The 11,359-nt window shown below is 44.3% G+C and overlaps 2 protein-coding genes across 3 annotated transcripts; one reads left to right on the top strand and one right to left on the bottom strand.

Moving 5' to 3' along the window:
* Window positions 1–443: 443 nt before the first annotated feature.
* Window positions 444–4,278, bottom strand: spata2 (spermatogenesis associated 2). 2 transcript variants are annotated; one of them, XM_084479253.1, is made up of 3 exons: window positions 4,242–4,278; window positions 2,660–3,470; window positions 444–2,061 (listed from the first exon to the last, which is right to left on the bottom strand). In XM_084479253.1, exons 2-3 carry the CDS (start codon window positions 2,996–2,998, stop codon window positions 709–711), a joined length of 1,692 nt encoding a protein of 563 aa, XP_084335379.1. In that variant the 5' UTR covers window positions 2,999–3,470; window positions 4,242–4,278; the 3' UTR covers window positions 444–708. The 2 variants fall into 2 exon arrangements, with proteins under 2 accessions (XP_084335379.1, XP_084335380.1); XM_084479254.1 differs by having other exon boundaries at window positions 2,660–3,284; window positions 4,242–4,264.
* Window positions 4,279–5,013: 735 nt separating this feature from the next.
* On the top strand, window positions 5,014–8,711 carry rnf114 (ring finger protein 114). Its single transcript, XM_084479357.1, has 6 exons — window positions 5,014–5,187; window positions 5,724–5,874; window positions 6,023–6,129; window positions 6,679–6,793; window positions 6,951–7,058; window positions 7,452–8,711. Exons 1-6 carry the CDS (start codon window positions 5,051–5,053, stop codon window positions 7,515–7,517), a joined length of 684 nt encoding a protein of 227 aa, XP_084335483.1. The 5' UTR covers window positions 5,014–5,050; the 3' UTR covers window positions 7,518–8,711.
* The last annotated feature ends 2,648 nt before the right edge of the window (window positions 8,712–11,359 follow it).

Raw genomic sequence — 11,359 nt, 5'->3', positions numbered from 1 at the left:
TTGAAGCCAGATCTCATGCCCATGTAACAGTCACACATTGTTCTAGAGAATAAAAAATATATACCATTGACTTCCAGTGTACTCCTGTTTTGTTTCGATTTTCTTTTCAAGTTAAAAAAGGTTCTTCTCTATGCACGCAACCTCACTCACACAGCGATTCTCACACTCACACACACACACACACACACACACATATATTTATATATAGAGAGTGATATTATACCTTTACGGAATTCTTATCTGAGAAGTTAGGCAAAGTATTTTTTTTTAGGTTCATTTGGATAGACTTAACTTTAAACAAGAATAAATCAAGCTCTCTTTTGTTCCACCTTCCCTTTGTGAAGGACATACATTTCTCCGGAGTGGGAAGCGCTACAACAACACATGACTACTGAAGAGCAGGCAGCAGGGTTTAAAAAGGAGAGGGGGGGGGGGGGGGGGAGGTGGGTAGAAATGGTCAAAAGGCCTGACCTCGAACAAGGCAGAGAGATGAGCCGACGATATGGAGCTCCGCGGCATGTGCAGGCCGAAACGCACTAGTTCAAGGTGTAGAGAGACCGAGAAAGGAAGTGGAGGTAAAGGGAGAGAAACCGGAGGAGTGCAGGCTGCTAAAGCGCTCGCACTGGACTATACATTTGAGGTCAGGGGGAGGGAGTAGAGGGCAGTGGGTGGGGAGAGGAGAGGAGTGTTGCATACAGAGTCCCGGGCTCATCGATAAACCAGGTGGGATATAGTGCCAGTTTTGAAGTTGAGCTGATGGTTGGGCACAAAGTTGTGCTGGGGATTTTTCCGCGTACATACATCCTTTGCATACAGGCCCATACACGAGTCACACGAAACCTTGGAGCAGTTCACGCAGGTGTGAGAGGCGCCGGGCTTATTACAGAACCCGCACCGGGACCCCCCTAGGCTCGCACGATCGCCGTTGCCACCGACCACCGCTGCCATGGCAACAGACTTGCTTGGAAACAGCTTGGTGGACATGAGCGGCTTCTCCAGCATCTGGGGGTGAGGGTGCGTGTGCGAGTGGGTCAACGTGAGGGGGTGCGGGTGGAGGTGGGAGTGGGAGTGGGTGTTGGAGTAGACGGACAGCTTCTCCTTCACGGGGATGTATCCGTCGAGGGGCCGCGGGGATTTGGGGTGGTAGTCCTGCAGGCCGCAGCAAGGGGCGGGGTCCACGTCATGGCAGGCCGAGCACAGGATCACGTCGCACCTCTGGCAGGAGGCAACGCTGGAGCAGGCCACGCCGCAGCCTTGACACTTGACACTGCCGTGGGACTTCAGCATCCACCCGTCTCTAGCCTCCCGGGGCTCTCGAGACGGAGGACGAGAGGGGGTCTGCCGGCCGCCGATCCCGGCCATGCCCCGCTCTGTGTACAGGTCGATCTCATCCAGGGAGGACAGGTGGTAGGAGGTGTACGAATCGGGAGGAGGCGGCGATTGAATGGGAAAAAAATCAGCCACGGGGCTGTAGGACGGCGGAGCCGCCACGGAGAAGAGGGACGTCGAGACGCAGGGTCTCAGGATCTCGTCCTTCGCGTCCTCCTCCGTGTCCACGAACAGAGGCTCCTTCCTCAGACTCAGGGAGGCCTTGAGGATGGGCTTGTTGGCCGCCGCCGCGTGCCAGTGGCCGGCCCCGTCGGTGACGTCCACCGACTTGGACGGGCGGCTGCCTCTTCTCAGGTGGTGGGGGTGGCCCCTCTCTATGTCCATGGGTCGCACCGACAGCCGAGCCATGTCCGACCCCAGGCTGTCCCGCCTGCGCAGCGCCTCAGCGCAGCCCGCGGCGTCATCGTGGCACCCCATGCGGAGCTCCAGGGCCTCAAGCTCTGAGGCCGAGCCGCGGGCCAGGGCGACCACCTCGCCCAGCAGACGGCACTCCGCCTGGGCCAGGAAGAGCTCGAAGGCCAGCTGCCGGAGGTGGTTCGCGCCGCCCGGGTGCTCCCGCAGATGGAACTGAGACTCGTGGTCACGGGAGTAACCAATGGTGCGCATTATGGATCGGAGCTCGGTGTCGGAGATGGCGGACTGCAGCTGGTACACGTAGGGGCCAGTGAAGGTCTGGAATGAAGAGAATGAAAGGCACGAGGTAAATGAAACCGCAGAGAAACATTAACTGTTTTTGTTTTGACTTGGCTAAGGTAATATATTTGTTTTGACTGTGGACTAACTATGGACCTGAATTAAACTGGATGCATTTAAAAGGATAAGTGTGGGAGCCATGAATCATCGTAATGATGGTGAAGTAACTATGGTGAATCACGCTTTGCTCCCCCTGCAATTGTTTCAGTAATAGTGAATGTACGGCCCTTTCATTAGAATGCATCAGAGAACATGCCTGTCGTTGTGGATACGTTATCTGAATGTCTAGAGCAAGCGGTGTTATCAGTACTACCCAATGGAAAAGGCAATTGTTTGGGACTTAACCTTCTAAGCCCGTTCTTTGAAGAGCCCAATGAACAAATCATGCCCTTCCCCTAAATATTTTGCTATAATAACATACATGCATCATTCTACTCCCCCCACATGATCTACACCTTGTAAGCAACATCTCACACACTGAAACTGGAAATAAAATAATTGTTGGAAAAATAAAACTATTGGACGTTTTCCAAATCATGAATACAAAGGACAACCCGAAACATATTACAACGCCCACCTTTATAGACCTGAACTCCTTTTTCCAGGGGAAGAGGAGAAGGTTTGTGCAGATGGTTTCCAGGGTGTGAAAGGCCCTCTCCAGGCCCTTGATGCCCCCTCTTTGGCAGCGGAGAGAGTTCTCCACCACCTCATAGAAGCGCACCATTCTGAAGCGCTGTCCCGGGTCGGGCTGGTAGGCCCCGAGCAGTGCTGTGGCGGTGGAGAGCAGGGCCTCGCTGTCCTTGTGTCTGCCTTTCCCGCCCTCTGGTGGGGGCCCGCTACCGGCCCCCTCCTCGAGGCGCCTCTCCAGCGCCACCACATACCTCCGGAACAGGTCTTCTTTTAACTTGGCATCCATTCTCAGCAGCAGACCGTTAGTCGGCTGTGGCACCTTTGTTCAGAAAGCCCTTTTAGCATTCCCTTACCCAGGTACCACGCCCAGGCTTAAGAACCATCATAAACCACATATTGCCACACAATCTCACGTTTATGTCTTCTGGGAGGGGAAGGTGGAGCTCTATCTTAATCAGTAGCATATCATCTTCTTTTGAACCGTTCAATGGTGGTTACTAGGCTGCTGCCTGAAGGGACGCCTTCTTAAGGGCATCTCTGGGTTGTTCTCTGGCTTGCACTTATCCCTCAGCCTGCCAGGCCAACGTCATGCACAATGAAGCCAAACAGAGGAGAAAGTCTTGCACTGTTACTCCAAAGCTGAAGATACACATTGACTGTCGATTTGACCAGTTTCTTCAAACGTAGTTCATCCAAGGTTACTCAGCACACAAGGAAGGTAAAATGCGATGCGTTTTTTAAGCCATGTTGACTCCAAGCTGTAATTTAAGAACAAATCATCATTCTTCTAATTAATAATATTAACACATTTCCTACAGATTTACACCCATTAAATGAATGGCTGTTCATCAGTGGCCATTCTTAGCGCTATACATTCAAAGCAATACAGCCTACTATGCTACACACCGGCACCATAGAGAGACGCTGAGCAAAGCGGTCTACTCTGCACATATATGAGAGACGAGCATGCTCACCAATGCAAAGCAAATAACTACACTGAGTGAATTCCTGACAATGCGCAGTTTAGGAAAATGTCAACGTTTACATATGAATTTAAATGTTCCTGCTCGCGCTAATGGGCAGCGATGATATAGATCAGTAGATCATGCTCTACTAGTGGGCTGGTTAGATGGTTAACGTTACTGGTTGGACTCCGTGCTAGCTCACACACCTGCACCATGTACATGATCTACCGCTGGCCAGCCTCCTGCGCCAGCACCAGCGTTGGATTCAAACGGCCAGATGTTACGAAGGATAATGTTGTTTAACTCCAGGGCTACAATCTACAAACGTACAGTACGACACTTGCCGTGCCCCCCGAATACTGCTTAGACCGTAAACGCCCATTTCGGTGCTGCTAGTTAGCAATCGTATGGGTTTTAGCAACCGACTTGATCTACACGTACACGTCTACCGCATCCAGCCTTTATGGGCTCACAATACACCAGACCCGTTGCCCTGTCCCCGGTCCCTTGTGTGCAGTTTGGTGTAATAATCACAAAAACGCAATTAGAACTAGACAGCCTTACCTTTAGGTAATGCTAGCTATGAGCTAGATACTCCTTCGCTAAAGGAAATTCCCATCGTTGCATCCCGCATGCGCACGAGTCTGACAGCTCCTCAGCGTCATGTGGTCCACGTGCACAGTACGGCTCCAGAATAATATAATATAATATAATATAATATAATATAAAATAATTTAATATAATAATATTCTATAATGTATTAACCTGATATAATAACAATATCATAAAATGAAATAATATAGTATAATAATATCATATGAAAGGGTAGAATAATAGATTTGAATAGAATAATATAATATAATACATTAATATAATAAAATAATAGAATACAATATATTGATATAATATATTATAATATAATGCAATAATAAAATGCAATAAAATTGAATAATGTAATCGATTAGAATAATTAAATATAATAGAATAATAGTTCGACTAGAATAATAGAATACAATAACAATTTATTTGGGATCTTGGGATATTTTGATGTAGCCTTTTGTAGCCTTTATATGCACAAACTTATATGAGAAACCTATTGAGCAAACAATTCAGACATTGCATTGCTTAATAAATAACGTATAAACTGCGCTGGATTTTCATTAATTTCATCTCATACGAATATATTTTTTAAAAGACGAACGCAGATGTCTGTTAACAGAAACATAGGTAATTTCTAAAATGCTACATCATGGGAAAGTTTTTAAATGTATTTCCTGAGGCCAACTCCACCCTCATGCATCCCACGACACTGCCAGATAAACAGTGACGTCAGAGTGGACCGGTCGGGGGGGATTTCACAGCGAAGAAAAGAAATGGCGATGCTTGGGAGCTTTAGCTCTGCACATCAAAAGAAAAATATATCCGATGGCAGCAGGGACGTGACAGAATTTCTTTGTCCAGTTTGTCTCGAGATTTTCGACAACCCTGTAAGAACACAATGCGGGCATACGTAAGTATCTGCACGTTTCGCTTATCTTTCAATCTTTACCTCTATCTAACATCATCGACGCATCGTTGTACGGAAACTATACAAATGCTTGTTCGTAGTAAACATGTCAATGCCCACCAGCATGCGATATCAATATCTACTTTTACTATATGTAAGTATGAACTGAAACATTGTTGGTATTGTTGTTAATTTGCTTTACAGAACATGTAGCCAAAAAGAAAGTAAGCTTGCTAAATCAGTATCAGTTTTGTTTACATCAAAGAAGGGGCCTTGCTTGGGAGTTGTAGTTCAACACATTTACGCTTTCACCTTTGTGTCAATTAAAATGACTACAAATCCCAGCACTATTTCGGGCTGGCATGTTTCCATACGAGTTTCAGGAAATGGGTTCGATTATGATACCTAACCTCACTGGCTTTTTAACAAAATGACAGATGAATATTCTCCCCTCCCTTAGTGAAACCAAGTGGAATGTAACCAATGCCGCATGAAGGCGTAACCCGTTAAACAACTTCTCCTTACCGTTCTTAAATTAGGTTTTGCCAGAGTTGTCTGCAGGAGTGTCTACGTCCCCAGAAGCCTGTGTGTGCAGTGTGCAGGGCTTCTCTTGGCAACTGGACCAAAGCTACTGAGCTAGAGGCCCTTATCCACTCCTCTGTGGCTGCTTGTAAAGGATGTGGCGTCCAGGTATTGTAGACCGCATTGATCCCATGGAAGAATATACAATATGCAATGCAACATTTACTACTTTAGGGCCTGTACATAACAATGCATTTTGGGATTTGTATTTAAATGTAAGATGATGTTGATGTACATTTAATCATTATTTTTACAGGTTGGTCTGTCTCAGATGAGGAGCCACACAGCTGCCTGTTCAAAATATCAGGAGTACATTGAGGAGGGAGTGCGGACCACTGCCCAGACCCAACCACCCATTGTCAGGTGACCAAAGTACAATAAAAAAAAAACAGCAGTAACCAGCCAGGATAAGGTCGATTTTGAAAGTATCCAACCGAAAACGTCCTACCCCTCCCTTCAGTCCTCTCACCGAAACCAGTCCCCAAACACTCATGCCTAGCTCACTAGCTTAGCAGTAGGTATGCCAAGCCTTGGAAAAGATGATGGTCATGCACAATGAGTGTGGGGGGGTGGCCAAGTCGTTTGGTAGAGACAGGTAGGCAATCCAACCTGTTCATGTGGGCAAAAGGAAATTATTAGACAGGCTTATTACAGGCCTGCTACAGCCTTTTTTTGTCACAGCATTTGATTTATTGATTGCTGTTGGGGATGTAAAGAGAACAAATATGAAAAAAATGGCTTCTTTGATAAACGTCCTACCCTAGCTTCAACACATTTCCCTGAAATGTTCTACACACTCCCTAATGTAAGTTACATATTGGAATCCAAATCTGTCTTGACGGAACTAACATCAAAAACGAAATGTTGACACCTATTTAACAAGATGATTGTGTTGCTGCTTTACCCACCCAGTCCTGTACCAAACCGCTATACCTTCACCTGCCCATACTGTAACTGTCAGAACCTGGATCAGGATGGCCTGGTTGAACACTGTACCTCACAGCATAACAGAGACACTCGCCTAGTGGTAGGTAGCCCACCCTGATATATAGCACTCATTGTCTTAAGGGTTAATTACGTTGATTACGAATGATTGCATTATTGTACATTATAATTACAACATTATATAATAATATCAACATTGACATTATTTTACCATTGCATTCATTACTTTGATTGTCTAGGTTTGCCCTATCTGTGCCTCGATGCCCTGGGGAGACCCTAACTACAGGAGTGCTGACTTCTTCCAGCACCTCAAGATTAGACACACCTTTTCTTATGACACCTTTGTGGTAAGTAACACCTTAAGTAGGTTCTTGATGTAGTGTTACATGCAAATATATATATCATGCTTTGTATCATGGTAATGTTGTATAAAAGCATCCATGGTGATGATGTTTTGAGAATGTAATGTTTTTATGAAGTTTATGTAAATGTTTTTATTTGGTTCAACATTGGCGTTTCGAATAGTGTGTGTGTGTGTATGTATATATATATCGGCATCAGAATAGTCCATACATTATGTCACTAGTGTTGTATGCTAGCATTGTATGCATACAGTATATGTATGTACAGTATGTGGTGTATGTAAGCATGCATACATACACCACATACAGTACATAGTTGTGTATGCATGTTTTTTCAGTATACTGACTTCAAACCTTTCCCTTGGTGTCTCCTTTCAGGATTATTCAACAGACGAGCACACAATGATTCAGGAGGCTCTACAGCGCTCCTTAATGGAGAACTGAAGTAAAGCAGTCCCTTCAAAGGGATAGGGGGCAGGGTAAACTGCGGTGGAGGTGGTGTGATGTTTTTTGAAGACAGAGTGCAGTACTACATTGTCTTCAAGTTCATTAATTGACTGGTGGGTAAAACTAAATGGGCTTGGATTAGTGAGGAATGTACATCCTTAAAGTGACTAGAGATTTATTGTTGATCTAAAATTAAACTGGGCAATATAAAAATGAAAAAAAGCACAATGTGCTTTCTAATTTAGGAGCCATGTCTGTCACATGTGTCAAAACCCTGTGTCTCCCCTAATGCAGCCTAATCTCTTGATAGATCGTGGATTATATCAGTCATATTTAAATTGTTTTTGTTGTTTGCACTGTGTCAAATAATCACAAAAAAATGCATCAAAGTCCTACCGTAGTCATGACTTGAAGTGTATTAGATGGTTCTACCACTAGGTGGCTAGTAGTTTGCAAGCAGAATACCAACCTCACCCAGTAGAGTGTTTACTGATGGTGAAAACGCTATTTAAGAGCATGTTTAACTCTTCAAAGTTGTGAGTTGCTGCAGTTGGAATTTGTCGAATCAAATGGACACCACCTGTATCTTATGTTCATGTTTGTATGTTCATACTGAATGGGATATTTCTTGTTTTTCATGCATCCCTTGGTCTGCTAGAAAGTATAGATAATATCTCAAAGCCTCAAAATGGCTGTTTGTTTTCTTTTTTAACTGTTCTTTATGTTTCCTGTATGTTTTGTGCTTGTCAACGATCTCATACCCATCTCACAATTGCCATTTTTTGGTTGCTATCTTAGCTAATCAAATTATATACATTTGTGCATTCTTGTTATTAAGGCCAGTGATTATTTTCATAGTTTTGGCTACTAAAATGCATCTTAGTGGCCATAAGGGGGCAGTAGAGTTCCATCATTTGCTCGTCATCTGTGAAAGCCACTGGTCAATTCCAGGCTCTCACCCAGCGCAAAATAACGCTTCATTCTCTAAATGTGCTTCCTTTAATAGTCCGTTCATAGTTATCATCTTGGCTAAATACGTTTGCTTTGCAATTGATCCTTTGCATTCAAGAAATTATCCTGAAATTTGACAGTTGTCATAGCCTTTTGATAAAACTGCAAACATGTTAGGCAGTTTGTAACATCTATATTGTATATTTCTTTATTGTAATTAAAAGCATTTTGTCGACCATTGCTGATGCACCTTTTAAATCAACTGTCATTTTACTGTGGCATAAAAAGCATTTTTTGATATTACTGCCTAGAAAAAAAAAATCAAACAATGTATTTGTTGTAATTGTTTTTAACTGGCAGCATTTAAATCTGTATCTGAGCACACAGCAATACATATTTTTTAGTTTGAACAATAGCAGTCCAAAACGCAACGGCCAATGGCCTAAATGTAAAGATTTATAATTTCAACCCATTTTTGTTTGTCACATTTAAAAAAGGGATTTTTTTTGTGTTATTTCTGCACTGGCGTGTGAATTCACACATGGCCACAAGGTTGTCCTTTCGTATGTGTTGATGGCTATGTTAATGTCCAAAATCCTATTTCATCTTGTCCACTGTTCACTGCAGTTGTGTCTCATAAAGATTAATAACACAATCCACACCCAAAAGAGAAGTAGCACTGGCTAACAACCGGAATGCCTTTTTTTTTTTTACACTGCTCTTTGTGCCACACACAAATTCTCATGTATCTTATTCTTCCTTGTCATTTTGGCTGTTACTAAATCCAGATAAATTAAAGTTCTTCAATTATTTAAAACAAACCCGTTCCAGCAATCAGGCTGATTTATACCTGTGTGTGTGTGTGTGTGTGTGTGTGTGTGTGTGTGTGTGTGTGTGTGTGTGTGTGTGTGTGTGTGTGTGTGTGTGTGTGTGTGTGTGTGTGTGTGTGTGTGTGTGTGTGTGTGCGTGTGCGCGCGCGTGCGGTTTATGTGTGGTGGGGGGCATGCTGATGGACACAGAGAAGTAAAGCATTAAGGAGAAGCTACGGTGTAAGTACAGACTATGTCACTTGTGGTGCAGATGTTCCGATATAGATCGTTCAGAACGACGTCAAACCACTGAAATGGGTTAGGAAACAGGAGCGTCCTAGTATCGACCCCGATGGCGCTGTCCCCGTGTTTGTGCATTATATTATTGTGTATTATATTCCGAAGTTTATGATGAAACCTTGTGTTTCCGTGTACATTTTCCACAGGGAGAGGGGGAAACCCTCCCATCTCGCAGGCTTTTTTATTCCTGTTTCAAAATCAGTAATTAGTTAAGCGATGGCACTGTTTGCCGCCTAACTTCATCCTCCCCTACCCTCTTGTTGTTGCCACCTCCCCCCGCCCCCATAAGGATTTGGCTCCTGGCAGATGGAGGAGACGAGTTAGCTGAGATAACGAGATACAACCAGTGCTCCTGGGCAGGAAGGAAGTGCAGCTGAAAACATGGCGGCAATAAGTCTTTCTTCTGTCTGTTTGGTGGCAGAGTTAAAAAAAAAAAAAAAAAAGGGGGGGGGGGGGGGCAAGGTGGGTATTAGCGATAGGAAGAAAGAAAGGGGGTGGGGGCGGATGAACATATTTAATAAAAATTTCATAAAGTTCAGTGTTAGTGGGTTCTTTGATGCGGGAGAGATATGCTGTGTGGAGTCTGCAGGCTGTATATAAGATGCAATTAACGGTGAAGGAATCCGCAGGCGTACAGCAGGAGGCAAGCGGACGTTAACGTGTCCCGCAAGGATGTCGCTTGGTCACTCGTGACATGCGATCAGCCTCATCTTCCTTCATTTGGATGAAACCAAGTGTAATGTAAATGTTGCATTTTTGAACATGCAGCTGCTGCTTATTTATATATTTTTTAGGGGATGGTTGATTTCAGGATTGTAGAATCTTATTTCTTCTGGAAGTGTGACCTGTTTTCGAGGGGTTTTGTATGTTAATTTCAGGTTATTGCAATTCAATATATTTTTTTGAACAGCTCCAAACTAACTGTCAGTTCAACCAAAGCGTAGGAGAGGTGTGGCCCAGTTGGGGCTGGGACAAGCCTATATCGCCTGTGGGTCAGAAGCAGTGTAAGGCCACTCCAGTGGTTCCAATGCGCGGCTCTTCAACTTCATTCCAAACGACTTCATTTCAATATTCTCCATGTTACATAAAGGAGAGAGCATCTAGAGGTAGACGGTATTTCCATATATCAGTGCCTGAGAAGTTGTCTCCATTTCTTCTCCCGCTCTCTTTCTAGTTTTGCTGAGGCAGGTATCTGTGATTAGGTGTGGCGTTGGATGGCGGCGCATTGGGAGTTTGTTCGCCGTAAAATTCCTCAAAGTCAGGAGAAACAGGAAGAGCAGGAATCCTGCCATGCAGGCACGGGGGCTCACCGGGCCGGTCGTCTCAAATGTTTGAACACAAAGTGCCACTGGGCTTCCCCGACATCAATACTGATTCTACACAGACTTCCCTTCCGCTTTTAAACTCTTAACAACCGACCCCCTACTCCAGTAACACGCACACACACACACACACACACACACCTCTGGTGTTCCTAGCCCAAGAGCAATGTGTCTTAACTTTGATTTAATAATGCCTGCAACTAATATGGCACTGTATCGGCTCATGTTAACTTTTGTGTGTTTGCACGTGTATGTGTTGGTGTATGTGTGTGCACATGTGGTTATGTGCTAGTTTTATATACATGAAACACACTGGCATCATGACTGCACTTAATAATATACTGTAGGAGGTAAAACAGTAACACAGTATAATACTACGACAGACAGAAAAAGCAACTTTGTTGGGTTAAAGAAAATCCCATTTAGGTATTTACTCTCTCTCTCTCTCTCTCTCTCT

The sequence above is a fragment of the Micromesistius poutassou genome (assembly GCF_964030765.1).
Source record: "Micromesistius poutassou genome assembly, chromosome: 15".
In the NCBI taxonomy this organism is placed as follows: domain Eukaryota; kingdom Metazoa; phylum Chordata; class Actinopteri; order Gadiformes; family Gadidae; genus Micromesistius; species Micromesistius poutassou.
This window is presented reverse-complemented; position numbering and strand designations above follow the sequence as displayed.